The sequence below is a fragment of the Lynx canadensis genome, chromosome C1 (genome assembly GCF_007474595.2).
Source record: "Lynx canadensis isolate LIC74 chromosome C1, mLynCan4.pri.v2, whole genome shotgun sequence".
In the NCBI taxonomy this organism is placed as follows: Eukaryota; Metazoa; Chordata; class Mammalia; order Carnivora; family Felidae; genus Lynx; species Lynx canadensis.
This window is the reverse complement of record NC_044310.1, coordinates 150,679,301-150,697,344: the sequence shown is the minus strand read 5'-3', so window position 1 is coordinate 150,697,344 and position 18,044 is coordinate 150,679,301. Positions and strand designations below refer to the sequence as shown.

General features: G+C 33.5%; 1 protein-coding gene across 7 annotated transcripts in view; it reads right to left on the bottom strand.

Moving 5' to 3' along the window:
- SLC4A10 (solute carrier family 4 member 10) overlaps window positions 1-18,044 on the bottom strand; it is a 295,709-nt gene that overhangs the window by 106,490 nt on the left and 171,175 nt on the right. For 5 of the 7 annotated variants that reach the window (XM_030325195.1, XM_030325192.1, XM_030325198.1 and 2 more), the window contains exons 6-7: window positions 9,823-10,011; window positions 225-316 (exon numbers count right to left, since the gene is read on the bottom strand). In XM_030325195.1, coding sequence (XP_030181055.1) covers window positions 225-316; window positions 9,823-10,011 — 281 coding nt within the window. The remainder of the gene's footprint in view (window positions 1-224; window positions 317-9,822; window positions 10,012-18,044) is intronic. The other 2 variants (XM_030325194.1, XM_030325199.1) reach the window with 1 other exon arrangement.

The following is an 18,044-nucleotide window of genomic DNA, read 5'->3' as shown; positions in this document are numbered from 1 at the left end:
GGCTGAAACCTGAAGACGGTACATAAAACTTACACATTTGGTTTTGTGAATAAGCAAAATGTTACATGTGAACTTAAATGCTAACATCATCTATTACAGGATCAAGCTTTGGCTAAGAAACCAAAACAGCGCATGCAAAAAGTTGTGTCAACACCTCTTAAAATGGGTAGTAATGTCTAGTAATAATTCAGCAGCTTACTTAAATGAGAGAGAGAAAAGCTTACCTTGCTAAAGTCAACAGTGCTGTTTTCTCTGCTCACATCATTTTTATTTTCAACACAGGCTGGAGCAGACTGAGGAGAAACAACCTGACCTGCTAAAAGAAATTGTTATTACAGAATACAAACAATTACTTACAGAATTCTAGACAGATTGAGTGAAAAATGAATTAATCTAGGCTAACAGAGGTTTCTTAATGAGTTTATGAGGTAAGCATGAAAGGTCAATATAAATAGATCTATATCAATACAAAACTCTTATTTATTAGTTACAGATAGAAATGGGAGAATTCAGTCAAGAAAAAGAAAGCCAATTCTTAGATTAAAACTCAATAACTAAAAGTTATTCTCTATAAAGAAAATCAGCTACAAAATATTTAAATCTAATCCTGGTTTGGAAACATCACTGATTTCTAAATTTCATCCAAAACTAATGACAGGTATAGATGACATATATTCATGAAAGGATAGATATCTATTATGACTTAAGCTCAACCTGAAGAATTTTAAATGTAAAGTTTTTTTTAAGAGAAATATCTGAAAAGTACACAACTTATTGATGACTTCTAGGGCATCTGAAAAAAACAATGAGAAAAAATTCTTTGACAATAACACTTAGAGATTTCTATATGAGAGGTCCAATTAGAAATACCCTTCCCTTACTCAGTACTAACACTTTGAATATGATTTTATCCTTGTTACTACACAATTATATAAGCGTACTGATATTGGTCTGCATGGGAAAAGATCAATAACCTTGAATTGCATTAGTCTTCCATTAACACCAACCAGCAACCTCATTACTTTGTAGTCTTTTTCCCATAAGGATGATTATGACATTAAATAAATGGACAGTAGAGGAGGGGATGTGACAATGTGTATTTAAATTCCAGTTCACTAAATATGAAACATCTTTTTCAATCACAACTTATCCGAAATCTGCCCAAACTCTGCAATTAAATGATAAAAATTAACTAACTCTGCTTAATTTCACTTGTGTCTTTCTTCTTCTTCCAAAATCTCTCCCTATCCTCACTTGTTAGTTTTGCTGGGAAATCAGTAATGACAAACCAGCTTTGAAGCCTTGACCATATTTATGACCATAACTCATGACTCCAAATTATTGTTCTTATTCTCCTCAGTCTTAGGAGTACTCTCTCCTCTCTGCCCGCCTCTTCTCTGTATCTACCTAAATCCCAATTTTATTCAAAGTTCACCTTTACTCTCATCTTTTCTAGTTACTAGAGTCTGTGGAAAGTAATGGACTTAAGATTCTTCCAAAATTTAAATATTTCTCTGCTTTCGCTAAACGAAGTAAAATAATATGTTTGGTGAAGATTTTAAAAATGAATTTTCAAGTGAATTTACCTCAAACTATGTGTGCACATTCTGATTATATCATATTCCAAGAAAAATAGGAACTTCAGAGAAACAACAGACTGAAGCTGCATCAATTATTTTCATTCTCCCATTTCTAACTGCACTGTGCAGCTATGACTGTGAACTTTTCATTAGCAGCCATTTCATTTATCATTCTCAAAATAATAACCGTAATCTTAAAAAACCTTTTACATAATGCATTTGTGCTAACAGATGTCTTCAATCACCAGTTTCACATCATTTCTCCATATTTTCATGAATTAGAACATTAGATGTATTTAAACCTAAATTTACTGAATGTTGTATAAAATTGAGTGGTGACATTCAAGGCATGGAAAAATTAAATAAACATATATCAGCTTTCTTATAATAATTTATTTCATGTGGTTTAAAACTACATGGAGGGACAATTATTTAATTCGATCAGTAAATACATGCAAAAAGAGAGTCAACCAATGCGAAGTCACCAACTTCAAAGAGATTTTATGGGATAGACAGTGTGCCATAACTTAATATCTGAATAAACTGGATAGCCTATGTTTTCACATATATACTTTAAAAGCAGAATATTTTATAAATTAACTCCAGCTCATGTGATATCTTTTAAACACGGGCACTAGTATTTCCTCTTATAAATATTAACATTTTGAGATTCATTGTTCTCTATGCTATTCTTGTTCTAAGGTGATGAAAATTTTACAAAATATTATCTCATAAAGGTGGTAATCAGGAAGAAATTCGAGTTCTATTTCTATGACTATTTGAAGTGATATGGATAATGACCTAGTGGACAGTTTTAATTAGCAGGAGACAGAGTAGATGATGACAGGAAATTTCTTGCAAGTTCTAGATTCTACAGATGTGTACAGAATGTATGCTGACACAGGAAAAAGGCATAGAAACTACTGGCCTATGATATAGAAATATAAACCACCCACAAATTTGATATATTTTACATTTCAGAGGTAATAGTTAAATAATAGTAGTAAATATTAGTAATAAATATATTTAATCACATCATCAGTCCTGCAAAGTTTAAAGAGAACTCCAAATTTTTTTTCTTAATATGTATGTTAATTTGTTAAACTGAAACAATAGACATTAAATATGTTTATCTTCAAGGCAGCATCTGAAAACTTGGCAGGATGCAAAAAAAGTATATAGATATTATTATTTAAAAACTAAAATGACAAGTTTAGTTTGGGTTATTTTGAAGAGAAGCCTTTAAGGGGCTTAAAATATTGTTCTATATCTAGATCCATCTATATTCCTATATATATATATATATATATATATATATATATATACACATATATATATAACAAATTATGAATCATAGTCTATTGGATGACCAAAATTCCATAAATCAAAATAAATTCTATAACTATAGTCTTTATCTTTGTAAACAATGATCTCTTTACTTTATTCCAACAATTATTGACTTTCAGAAGAAGGGGGAGGGCTTGGATTTCAAGACAACTTTTATTAACTTAAATACCGTTATATAAGAAAAATCAGAGGTTTTGAAAGGGCATTCCTTATTTTCTCTCTGATGTTTCAAACAATAGTAATTCACAGAATGACAATTTTCAGGTAGAGGACTGTACCTTCAACCAAAAGTGAAAATGTTTTCTAAAAAAATAACAAAGAATTTGCTAGGATATTTTCACTGCCAGGAAAAAATTGTATAAAGTTAGGATTAGCACTCACATATGTGTGTGGAAGCTTTATGAATGCTATTTTTTATGATACTTTTTCTAATCACAATGCCACAATGCTTGCGAACATACGTGTTTTTGTCTATTTCTTAATATTACCTTCATTTTGCCCATTGACCACTATCCACATTAATGTATCCTATAAATAAATGTCATTGCCATATTTAATCACATCTCTAATTATAATTACGTCAATAGTTTTGAGGCATGAAGATGACTATCCAAAAAAAGGAGACATTTATTGACTCATAACCTAATTATATTTAGAGTAAATTATCCAAAAACTAATGAAAAGTGGACACCATTAGTATTAACTAGGAAATGGTCATGACTATTTCAATGTAAATATTTCAGACACCTAACTTCATCCTATATATGTTTATTTTTCTAGGCTTTTAAACTCAACTAGTTCACCACTTAAATCCAAAATTTTAATATTTGTCATACATCTTATTAATTAAAGTGCATAGTACATAGTACTCATTTTAGCAACTGCTTGAATTAATTTTCCTTTGAGTTATGAATTCATTTTTTCCTCTGGACTTCCATGAGGGAGCATATATCAGCCAGATAACAAGTGGTTACAGACCATGAATTTTTCCAAGGTAAAGTGTAAAAGATGTGGGACAAGCTTAGGAGAAAACTGAGAGTAATTCAAATAACTACTAATTAGAAAATGAAAGCTCTGCCTTTCTACTTGTTACTTCATAAATTTTTCATTAAGTCCATTGTGAGACTGGCATAGTCATTTCCCTCTTCATAAAGTTGTGAGGAAGGAACATGAGATTATATCAAAAGTACCATTTTTTTTAAACTTCAAGTGATGTCACTGTCATTAAACAATCTCATTATGGAAACACAACTGTAAAATACATTCTCAAAGTATCTGTTAAGCATTATATTAACTCAGTTAATCCCTTACCTATAGTTTTCTTCTTCTTTAAATAAATTATGTATGTAAGTATTGTCAAACAGCAACTTTTACATTTCTATGTGGCCAAATTCAAATCAAGAGGAGAATAATACATTGCTCAAGTATACCATTATCTGCTACTGCTTAATCCACTGAAACTCATGTATATTGAAGGAAACTGGGATGAAGACATAAAGGTACGTTACTATTAACCTAGAGACCAAGCTGATTTACACTACCTCAGAAACCTTCAACGCATTTAGAGTACCCAAGGGGTAGGAGATGAGGGAGGTACAGAGATGAGATGAGCCTGTTAGAGACAGACACAAGACAGAGCAAAATAAAGAAATATAAAGATGAATGACAAAGTTACATACATGTGTAACAATACATTTATTCATGGGAATAGAAAACATGAAGAAAGAAAGGCTAAATATTTAGAAAATGTTGATTAGGTGAGCTACATTTCAAAAACATAAAAAGTATGCACATAATTAAACTTCGAGAAAAATTAGTATGCCTGAAAATAATTAACATAAGAGAGAACAAATTTAAACACATCATATTAGATATATTTTTGCTGTTAATATCAACTCTCGATATTTCAAAACTCAGTAGCAATATAGCCTCTTAACAGAACCATCACTGTGTCCAGTCACTTTGACTTTTTTTTTGGAACAATGGAAAATATCTTTATTATACAATGTTTACTTCTGTCACCTACATAAATCTTCAACATGTTTTCTCTCAGGTAATTCTAAGAATTACAAGTCTATCGCTTCTTGGTCTTTTGGCTAAGATCAAGTGTAAGAATTATAGGTCTAGTTTTTTTTTCTTCAAAGATAGAACATTATGAGATATACTTTTAAAATTGTTGGTATCTTACTTATGAGACCACAGTATTTAAAAAACATGAAAGCATATAAATATCTAAACACACAATAGCATTATATGTATGAAAATAAAAAGTACAGCATTTGGAAAAAGAAGAGATTATAAGGCAATAAAACTGGTTTCCAAAAGCCATAAATAAAAATCATTCACAATACATATGTGTACATTATTTTAAGAGCTGGAATCTATGCAGGCCTAAAGAATCAACTCATATCCCATCCTTCCAAATCTAAATGTTCTCCAGTCATTTATGGTTTTGAAAGTAAGTCAGAGACCCTCTGCTCTGTAACTCCTTTTGAGATCCTAAATAAAAGATACAACTGGAAAGTATTCATAGTGGGGGGGGGGGAAGAAAAGATATATTAAGGAAAAGAAATAGAGTTAGATTATTAGTAGAACACAGTGGAATGAGAAAAGCCTACACCTGAGCAAACTAAGAGTCTCAAATTATTTTTAAAAATGTAAATGTTATCAGTAGGGTAATAATACTTGATATTAAATTTGTAATCCAAATGTCTCAAAATGTAACCAAATGCATGACCTAAATGATAAATATATATCCTGATATTTTTACTTTGCAGATCACTTAATACAAAAGTCTTATTTTTATTTTTAGAAAGTCCTTCTGGTTTCAAGGAATTCTTTGAGTATTCTTGATATATTTACTCTGAGTACTTTCTACCCATATCTTTTTCAGGGTTTTAATGTTAAAGAAGATATTATTTTTCTATTATTTTTTGCTGTTGTTTTGCCAAATGTAACTGTCACTTTTTATTGAAACATCAGAATCAGACATTTAATTCTCACAGTTTTGATGCTTAATGAAAAGTGAAAGTTAAACACAGCATGGTGGCATTAAAATGCATGGTGGATCCATAGCATCCTGTATCTTGGCCCTTAAGAGAATGTGCAAAACACCAAGAAAAAAATTACACAAAAAAGTAAAGCTAACATATTTAGAGGTGAGACTGACAAATTATCACAAATCTCTAAAAAAAAGTTATGAACAAAATAGTGCAGACTTGGGGAAGAGAGGAGCTGGGAAATCACTATCTTGCAAATTAAATCTATGACATGGGGAAGATCCACACATGAAACTCAGACTGAAATACTGAATTTAATTAACCCTTGGGATTACTACCAAGGTAATATGCTCAAGGAAAAGTCAATTAAGGCAGCAGAAACCTTATCTAATATGACTCGTTTAGACTTCTTTACATAAATATCAGCTCATTTTTGAGGGAATTTCAACTGTTTTGCCTCAAAAGTGAAAGTATATTAAATAAGAGGGGGCTTATTTCTATCCCTATGATGGCGAAGGAAAACGTTAGTTTTCAAGTTTCTATAAAACCCGCTTTCCATTTACTTCCTATTCTATAATCTTAAAAAGAAAAAAGTCAATCTTTTTACAAGCAATTCCCTGCTGAAGAGATTTTTTTCTTAATAATAAGAATATTATTTTCACCCTTTTGGATTTCTTGAAATCGTTTTGCATCTCTCTGTACTACTGCACAAAAAAATAAATCCCTTTTGCATATGTTGAAATAATGTCAAATCTATATTTATGGCTATGAATTTCGATTTGTTTATCTAGAATTTGTCAGTTTTTAGAGTTCCTAAGTAGATTGAGAACTTTAGTAATAAAGGTCTTTCACACTTTTTTTCACTTCTGGATAGGAGATTTATTTCTAAATTGGTGAAGTCTATACATATTTTCAGAATTCTCAACACACATAATTATGCAAAGTGTATGAAGAAGCAAAACAGAGTCACAAGGAGGTGTTATAAGCCCAGGCTTAGAAAACCATTTCTGACAGCATACTTTACAACAATACTTAATTGGGTATATGAATCTTATTAGAAATGTTTCAAAAAAAAAAAGAAATGTTTCTAAGTTTTTATTACCCTAATGTGTGCCTCAAAGAGATCTCTATGTGTTTTAGATAAAGGCTGATTATACAGACAGTGACAGAATCACTTCAGAACTACTCATATTTTAGTTTTCAGAAAAACTAAGCATTTGCCTCAGTAAGGCAAAAAGTAGGCCTTCAGAAAACTTTGTATTCTTTGTGTCTATACTTGGACTTGTGATTCAAGGCTATAATTCTTGATTATAATTCTATCATTATAGAACTATTACAGAATTCTATATATCTATATGTATCTATAGATCTATCTATATCATATCCCATCCTTCCAAATCTACCTATCTAGGTAGATAGATCTATATATAGATATGTCTATAGATAGATTATAGAATTATAGAGAATTATAGTTTAAAGCAGTAACAAGGAGTGTGTCTAGTCTACATGATATTACAATAAATTAATCATCCAGTAAATTCATTACCTTCTTCCCTCCAAGAACAAATGCAATAAAATTATTTTATAGTAAACATTATCCCCAGGAAAATTTCAAATATAAATTATGGCTAGTTCACAGCCCACAAGCCTTGAATTTTTAAATAAACACATGTCCTTCTTATAGACATATGTTTTATGGTATGATTTCTATTAAAAGTAATGAAATGAAGGCAGAATTTTTAAAATGTGCTTATATTGGTAGAGAATTAGTTCACAGAAATATTTCAATAAGATCTTTAGAATCATGTAGATATAAGCCCAATATGAAAATTAGTAAATATCTGAATCTGTTTTTTTATATCATCACACCGAAATAAGTACTAGTATTATAAGCATAATAAAAGTACTACATTTAGATTGCCTCAGAATATAAAAGCTTCATTTCGTCATTTTTATGTATAACATATTTTAAAGCAAATTATGATTTAGAATATGAATATATTTTAAATATGCGCTATGTTTCAAAGTAAGTTATAAATTCCCAAAATGCCCAGTGAAATCTACAAATACAAGCTGGTATATGTCATAAAGAGCTTTACTGAACTTTTTACAGGTTTCCATCGCTATGCAAAAGTAAAGTGTTCCTATGAAACCTTTTATAAGCTAAAATGCACGAAGAGCATCCCCCACTTTGTGAAAGTTTGCCTTATGCCACTTCACTTTTAAGACCTACATTAGTACAGTAATAGCTTTTTTCGTAAAAACAAAATCCTCTTCGGATTTCTTTTGGTTAGTGAAAACAGGCACTAATGTAAGTCTTTCATAAAAGTCAAGTGGCATAATGGGAACTTTTAGAAAGCAGGGGATACCTGTATATGCACAACTACAGACTGCTCTATAATGACAATGACCTACATTGTTATTGAAGTGTCTTTTAAAAAGCAAATAAGTACTTCAAAAATCATTTTGCCATTAAGAACTGGTTCTATGCTCTGAAACAACAGTACATCTAACCATCTTCAGTGATTTATTATAGCATTTTTTATAAGTATATGTTTGATTCAGTAGTAGGAAAATTGGTTTAAAAATCCTATTTAAAGCAAAATGTGGAGAGAACTCATTCTCATGCATTTGTATTTAAGGCATCACTAACGCTTTTGAAAGTAGAAGTGAAATGACATAAAATAGTCCATGCAGTAATATACGTGCTTTAGTGCATTTGTAGCAATCAGTCTGTCTAGTAAAGCATTTGAAATTACTTTTTATGGGGCGCCTGGGTGGCGCAGTTGGTTAAGCGTCCGACTTCAGCCAGGTCACGATCTCACGGTCCGTGAGTTCGAGCCCCGCGTCAGGCTCTGGGCTGATGGCTCGGAGCCTGGAGCCTGTTTCCGATTCTGTGTCTCCCTCTCTCTCTGCCCCTCCCCCGTTCATGCTCTGTCTCTCTCTGTCCCAAAAATAAATAAAAAACGTTGAAAAAAAATTTAAAAAAAAAAGAAATTACTTTTCATTAATTTTTTATCTTTTAAAGCTGGAAACTTTTATGAAAATTTAACAAATTCATATCATCCTCATGATAACTTTATTTTCCTTCACAAGACTAATGTCCAGGATGGATGCAACAAGAGATTCCTACGCAACTTCCTTAGTGCAAATGATGAAGGTTTCAAATAGATGCAAGAAGAGAACAAACCACACAAGAAGGAGAAAACAGTTTCAAGCATAAACTACTAGAAGTAAGGCATGATTGCTAAAAAAAACAGTGGTTGGTGTCATCTCTGTGGTGTGAGTGGATAGTAAGTACATGTGGCTCCATGGACAGTGTGGACATAGCACAGCAAACAGCAATGAGCCTACGAGCTGGAAATCAGGCTTCATATATGCAGAGCCACCAGCTGGTCTTTTCAATCATAATCTCTCATGGAATTTGCTGACTATGAACAACATGAAATCAATATCTTTTTTCCACAAACAATAACTGGTGATCATTATTCATTTTAACCAAAACAACCATAACTTAAAAGCATTACATTACGTTCTCAAGTTGTGGAACAAGGACTAAGACTTTGATTGAGATACAACTGATGCTTGGTTTAACGTTCACTGCATTTGAGTACATAACTTCTCATTAGACAAAAGTTCTTTTGCGTTCTTTCATGAGCATTTCAGGAAACTTAAATTCTTTGTTAAAATTTCTATAGTTTGATGCTTGATAATCAGACTATATATATATATGTATAGAGATATATGTATATATCTCTATACATACATAAAAGAAATAATTCTACAATAATTGAAAACTATGCTTTCAAATAAAATACATTTTAAAGAATTTAGAGACACCGTGAAATTTCAGATACCTATAATAAACATAAAGAGTACAATAAAGAAACATTTACCATTTTTATCCATGGAATTGGGTTCTGATTGTTTCTTGCCAATATCAGCAAAGGAACGAACAATGGGAATTCTGTTGGTGAGTTTTTTCTGATTCTGGTGGTGATGCTGTTTCATCAGTGCCTCATGGACCCTGTGACGTATGTCTTCATTGAGCTGACCTGAGCTTACTTGTTGGTCAAGGACCATGTCTGAAGAGGAAAGGCAAGAAAAGATTAAAACTGCATAGTATGCAAGCAGCAAATCACTGAGTCCAAATATGCACACCCTAGATAATATTATTCATCTTAAAATAGAATGAACTCCTTTAAGAATCTCTAGATACGGTCTTACAAACAGAAACTTGCCTCTTTTTGTTGAAATGTTGCACAAAAAGACTTGGGAAAAAATTTTAATATAAACCGTTCAATTTAAATATGTAATAATTTAATGGAGTATTATTGTTTAAATGGACATAGTTGTATTGAGAACAAAGCACTTTATATTCTCCATTATTCACACTGATGGTAGGAAACAGTAGCAGTGGTAGTATCAATATAATTACTATGTTTAAAATTGTAGGGGCGCCTGGGTGGCTCAGTCGTTTAAGCATCTGATCTCGGTTCATGTCATGATCTCATGGCTCGTGAGTTCAAGCCCCATGCCGGGCTCTGTGCTGACAGCTCAGAGCCTGGAGCCTGGTTCGGATTCTGTGCCTCTCTCTCTGTCCCTCTCCTGTTCATGCTCTGTCTCTGTCTCAAAAATAAATAAACACAAAAAAATTATAAAATTGTAAGGTGGCTTTATACTTTTATTTTAATATGGTTTTTCTCCCTTTTTCTAGCAGAAAATGACTTCCGTATTTCCTCTTTAGGTAAACAAAAGTCCATCTGTAAAAATCTGAGGCAGGGAGGCTTAGGCAGCTACCTAGTCATTGCATTTGGAGAGTAAACAACTCTTTCACATGGATATTAAGTCAACCCTGGCACACCTTCCTTGAAAATGTGTTTATATTTAAAAGGTCTTCTATAAACATAAAACAAAGAATAAAGGTGAGATTTCGGAGGCTATAATTAAGCAGACTGATATTTATCATAGTAGCGTCAGAAATACCTATAAAATAAGTAGATGAGTAACAGAATTTTAAGTTTTTTGGTAATATACCAAGATCACTTCAGTGAACCTCATTGTAGGAAGGAGAGTAGATGGTGGAGTAGGAGGATCAGAGCTACATTTACAGAACTGAAAATGGCCTGAAGGCAGGCAGAACAGGCCTTCCACAGCTAGTCATAGAGAGAAGGCCATATCCAAAAGGGTAAGAAAGGCAGAGATGTGATTGGAAACCAAACCCCTAGAAGCACTAATCACAGATAGGACTGGACAGCACAAACATGGAAATGCAAGAGGATCAGACCCCCCACCCCCCAGGCAGTCCTGGCAATGAGGACCCACACTGGTAAGAAAAGTTCCCTTAAAATCTCTGCCTCTGAAAATCAGCAGGGCTTAATTCCAGGAGCTTCATAATTAACAGGTTTAACTCCAGGGGAGCCTTAAGGCAATAGGAAACTGTAGTCCCTACTCTTAAAGGGCCAGCTTACTAAATAATTCCGCTGAAAACACAGCACAGAAGCAGCAGTTTGAAAACTGTCTGGTGTGTACGTGAAGGAGATTTATCGACGTACCAGAGGCGCAGGGATCTACAGGAGATTTCACTGGGAGCGAAAGTTCTGGCAGGTGCCATTTCTCTTTCACTCCCCCCACCCCCCATCTAGACAGCAGGACATTTGTGGGAGCCAGCTCTACACTCTCCATCTACCTTGTTAGCACTGTGTGCCCCACTCAACACACCTGCCTCTGCAGGCACCCCTCCAAAGCAGCTCCTGACTGGATCTGACTCCAGAAGCAATGGCAACAAACGCAAAAATAAACAAATGGGACTATATCAAATGAAAAAGCTTCTGCGCAGCAAAGGAAATCAACAAAATAAAAAGAGACGCTCCTGAATGGTAGAAAATATATGCAAATCATATATATGAGAAGTCGCTAATATCCAAAATATGTTACAATCTCACACAACTCAACACCAAAAAAATAAACAACCTGATTAAAAAATGGGCAGAGCACCTGAATAGACATTTTTTTAAAAGAAGACTAAAGGCAGCCAACGGGCACGTGAAAAGATGCTCAACATCACTAATCATCGGGAGATGTAACTCAAAATCAAAATAAATTATCACCTTATACTGGTAAGAATTGCTAGTATCAAAAATGACAGGAAGTTACAAGTGTTGGAGAGAACGTGGAGAAAAGGGAACCCTTGTGCACCGCTGGAGGGAATGGAAGTTGGTGCAACCACTGTGGAAAACTATATGGAGTTCCTCAAAAAATTAAAAATGCAATTACCATATGATCCAGTAAGTCCACTACTGGGTATTCACCCAAAGAAAATGTACACATTAATTTAAGACGATAAATGCCACCCGGGGTCACCTGGGTGGCCCAGTCAGTTAAGCGACAGACTTTGGCTCAGGTCATGATCCTGTGGTTTGTGAGTTGAAGCCCTGCCTCAGGCTCTGTGCTGACAGCTCAGAGCCTGGAGTCTGCTTTGGATTCCCTCTCTCTGCCCCTCACCTGCTCACACTCTGTCTTTCTCTCTCTCAAAAAGTAAATAAACATTAAAAAAAAAAGACAAATGCTCCCCCATGTCTATTGCAGCACTAGTGTCCATTAATAGATGAGTGGATAAAGATGTGGCATATATATACATATATACAATGGAATGTTAGCAATAAAAAAGAATGGGATCTTAACATTTGTGATAACATGGATGGACCTAGAGGATACCATGCTAAGTGAGATAAGTCAGACAAAGACAAATACCATATGATTTCACTTACACGTGAAATCTAAAAAACAAAAGAAATGAACAAACAAACAGAAAAACAGACTCTTAAATATAGAGAACTGGTGGTTGCCAGAAGGGAGGGAGGTAGGAGGAGGAATGAAATAGATAAAGGAAATTAAGAGGTACAAAATTCCACTTATAAAATAAATAACTCATGGAGGAGGTCCCTGTGTGGCTCAGCTGGTTAAACATCTGACTTCAGCTCAGGTTATGATTTCATGGTTTGTGAGTTTGAGCCTCACATCAGGCTCTGTGCTGACAGCTCAGAGCCTGGAGCCTGTTTTGGATTCTGTATCTCCCTCTCTCTCTGCCCCTCCCCTGCTCAAGCTCTATCTCTCTGTCTCTCTCTCTCTCTCAAAAATAAACATTAAAAAAATTAAAACAAAAAATAAGTCATGGAGATGAAAAGTACAGCATAGGGAATATAGTCAGTACTAGTGTAATATTGTATAGGCACAGATGGTGAGTCATTTATTGGGGTGAGCATTGAGTAATGTATAGAACTGCAGAATCAAGTTGTATACCTGAAGCTAATATAACATTATATGCCAATTATACTTCAATAATAATTTTTTACACTTCAATAATAATTTTTAAATGTTTTAATTTAAAAAAAAACATAGTCAATTCTGTTTTTAAAGAAACAACCAAAGTCACAAACGAACTGATATTGTATGATTCTATTTATGGTACATACACACATACAGAGAAAGGATACCGTAATGATACACACCAAATTGTGTGAGAGTGGGTAGGAGTAGGAATAAATAGAAACTTCAAGGTTTTACCTTAGCATCAGAGTGACTCATATAAAACTGCCATTTTGTAGTTAAAAAACAGATATCAGCAATTTCATAACTTTTTCATTTTTTGCAGGAGGAGTTTTAGGTAATAAAAAATACTAAAGAACACTGATTAATCACATAATAACAACAAAATAACAAGTATCTCCTTTTTCAAAACTAGGGGATTTGGAAGGGAAAAATACATGAAACAGGAGGATTTTTAGGGCAGTGAAAATATTATGTATGATATCATAATACTGGATAAATGTCATTATACTTTTGTCCAAATCCATTCAGAATGTATAACATTCAGAGTGAATTCCAGTGTTAAGCATGGACTTTATGTGATAATGATGTGTCCATGTAGGTTGATCAATTGTAACAAACGTAACATTCTGGTGAGGGATATTGATAGTGAGGGAGGCTATGCATGTGTGAGTTCAGGGGTTTATGGGAAATCTCTGTATCTTCCCCTCAATTTTTCTGTGAACCTAAAACTGCTCTAAAAACTAAATTCATAATTTAACAACAACTTCAGTATAATTAATCTGCTCCCAGATTATCAAATATTAACTATTTAATTTTTTGAGGCACTAACTCCTTATACAAGGAGTAAAGCAAGCATATCACAATGAATTGCCTTCCACAATCCTACTGAGTACAACGAAAAATTCAATATTAGCATAATTCTCCCCTACAAACAATGTTTACTTCAGTGTAAAAGGGAAATGGACTAAGGAAACAGATTTGGGTCACTGTAGCACATTCTAGGTATGTGATCTTATAAAGTTGGATAACCTCAGGGTTCTTATTTGTAACATGGAGATAATATCTATCTCATATGCTGTAGGCCCAAATATATAAGGCACCTAATGGACTGATTAGAATATTGAGACCCTCAGTAAATATTTTCCAGTGTAAGATTTCCTTTAAATAGGTTATGGGTCCCAGGTTTGGATTTTGGGTGGTTTTAATACATTCATAATTATTTTATAATGGTATATCAAGTGAAGGCAGAGTTGGGTTTATCAATAACAGAAAACTCAAAGGAGGAGATTCAAGATGATGGGGTAGGAAGACCCAAACTCACCTCTTCAAATGGACAAAACAAATATACAGCTACATGTGGAAAAATAGTCTGTGAGAAAACCTGAGAACTAGCCGAACACCTGTTCCACAACAAAGGATAAAAGCACCACATCAAGACTGGTAGGAGATGCAGAGACATGTTCTCACCAAACACCCCACCCCCAGAGGGGCAACCCACAATCAGGAGTGATCTAAATACACACACACACACACACACACACACACGCACACACACACGCACACACACGCGCACACATGCACACACACACCAAATAAGCTAATGTTACCATATATGTTAACTAACTAGAATTTAAATAAAAACTTGAAATAAAAGAAAACATCTAAAAGATCTATGGAATGCAACAAAGGCAGTTATGAGACAAGTTCACAGGGATAGAAGTCTACTTCAAGACACAAGAAAAATCTCGAATAAGTAACTTTACATCTAAAGGCACTAGAAAAGAAGACCAAATGAAGCCCAAGTTAGTAGAAGGAAGGAAATAATAAAAATCAGAGCAAAGATAAATGAAATAGAGACTAAAAAGACAATAGAAAAGATAAATGAAATTAAAAGCTGGTTCTTTGAAAAGATAAACAAAAATGACAAATCCTTAACCAAACACATCAAAATTTTTTAAAAAAAGGAAAATGCAAATAAAATCAGAAATAAAAGAGACGTTACAACTGATCCCACAGAAATACAAACGATCATAAGCAACTACTATGAATCTACACCAACAAATTCAACAATCTAGAAGAATTGGATAAATTCCTAGAAACCCACAACCTTTCAAGACTGAATCATGAGGAAATAGATAATCTAAATATACTGATTACTAGTAAGGACAGTGAATCAGTATAAAAAAGAAAACTTCTAGTGAACAAAAGTTCAGGATCAAATGACTTCACTGATGAACACTAAACACTCAAAGAAGATTTAATACCTATACTTCTCAAACTATTCCAAAAAAATGAAAGAAGGGAACACTTCCAAACTCATTTTATGATGCCATCATTATGCTTATACCAAGCAGACAAAAACACCACAGAAAAAAAGAGGAAGAAAGAAAAAGAAAATTACAAGCTGGTATCCCTGATGAATATAGATGCAAAAACCCTCCACAAGATATTAGCAAACCAATTTCAACAATATGTTAAAAGAATCATACACCAAGATCAACTGGAATTTATTCCAGGAATGCAAGAATTGTTCAAATCAATCAATGTGATATACATTAACAAAATGAAAGATAAAAATCATATGATCATCTCAATAGATGCAGAAAAAGTATTTGACAAAATACAGCACCCATTTGTGATAAAAACTCTCAACAAAGTAGGTGTAAAGGAAATGTACCTCAACATAATAGAGACCATATATGACAAACTCAGCGAACATCATACTCAATGGCGAAAAGCTGAAAGCTTTTCCTCAAAGATCAGGAACAGGACAAGGAGGCTCATTCTCACCACTCTTTGTCAACATAGTATTGGAAGTTCCAGCCATAGCAATTAGGCAATAAAACAAAATAAAAGACATTTTCCAATTAGTAAGGAAAAAGTAAAACTGTCACTACTTGCTGAAAACCCTGAAGATGCCACCAAAAAACTATTATAACAAATGAATTCAATAATGTTCTAGCATACAAAATTAATATATAGAAATCTGTTGCATTTCTATAAATTAATAATGTACTATCAGAAAGAGAAATTAAGTGAAAAAATCCCATTCACAATTGCATCCAAAAGAATAAAATACCTAGGAATAAATTTAACCAAGAAAGTAAAAGACCTATACTCTGAAAACTATACAACATTGATGAAAAAAATTGAAGAAGACACAGATAAATGGGAGGATATACCACACTCATGAATTGAAGGAATTAATATTGTTAAAATGTCTATTCTATCCAAAACAATCTATACATGCAATGTAATAATCCCTATCAAAATAAAATGACATTTTTCACAGACAAGTAGCTTAAAATTTGTATGGACCCACAAAAGACCCCAAATAGCCAACACAGTCTTGAGAATGAAGAATAAAGCTGAAGGTATCATCATCCCTGACTTCAAACAGCACTTCAAAGCTATAGTAGTCAAAACAGTATGGTACTGGCACAAAAACAGACACATAGATCAATGAGACCGAATAGAGCCCGGAAATAAACCCATGCATATATGGTCAATTAATCTACAACAAATGAGGCAAGAACATACAATGGGGAAAAATAATCTCAAATAAATGGTGTTGGGAAAACTACATACAGAATGAAACTAGACTATCTTACAGCATACACAAAAATTAACTTATAATAGATTAAAGACTTGATGGCAAGATCAGAAACCTTAAAACTTGTAGAAGAAAACTTAGACAGTAATTTCTTTGACATCATACATAGTAGCATTTTCCTGATATGTCTCCTCAGATAAGGGCAACCAAAGCAAAAATTAACAAATGGGACCACATCAAACTAAAAAGTTTTTGCACAGCAAAGGAAACTCAACAAAACAGAAAGGCAATCTACTGAGTGAGAGAAAATATTTGCAAACCAAATATCTGATAAGGGGCTAATATCCAAAATATATAAAGAACTCCTACAACTGAATAGCCAAAAGCAAAAACTGGACAAAAGATCTGAATCTAAAGACATACAAATGGCCAACAGGCACATGAAAAGATGCTCATCACTAATCATCAGGAAATGAAAAATAGAACCACACTGAGACCTCACATCTGTCAGAATGACTAGTATCAAAAAGACAAGTAATAACAAGTGTTGGTGAGGATGTGGAGAAAAGGGAGCCCTCATGCACTGTTGGTAGAAATGCAAATTGGTGCAGCCACTAGGAAAACAGTATGGATGCTCCTCAAAAATTTAAAAATAGAACTACTGGGGTACCTGGGTGGCTCATTCGGTTAGTGTCCAACTCCTGATTTTGGCTCAGGTCATGATCTCACAGTTGGGAGTTGGAGCCCCATGTCAGGCTCTGCAATGGCAGAGGGATTCTCTGTCTCCCTCTCTCTCTGCGCTTCCCTTGCTTCTGTATGCTCGCTCTCTCTCTCTCTCTCTCTCTCTCTCAAAATAAATAAAGAAACATTAAAAAAAATACAACTACCATTTGATCCAGCAATTCCTCTTCTGGGTATTTATCTAAAGAAAATGAAAATACTGACTCAAAAATATATATGCACCCTTATGTTTATTGCAGCATAATTTACAATAGCCAAGATATAGAAGCAACCTAAGTATTCATTGACAGATGAATGAATAAAGAAGATATTGTATTTATACACACACACACACACACACACACACACACACACACACGAATAAACTCTTGCCATTTGTGACAATACAGATGGACCTGGAGGGTATTATGTTAAGTGAAATAAGTCAGACAGAGAAAGACAAATACTGTAAGTTTTCACTTATGTGTATAATGTAAAAGATAAAATAAGTGA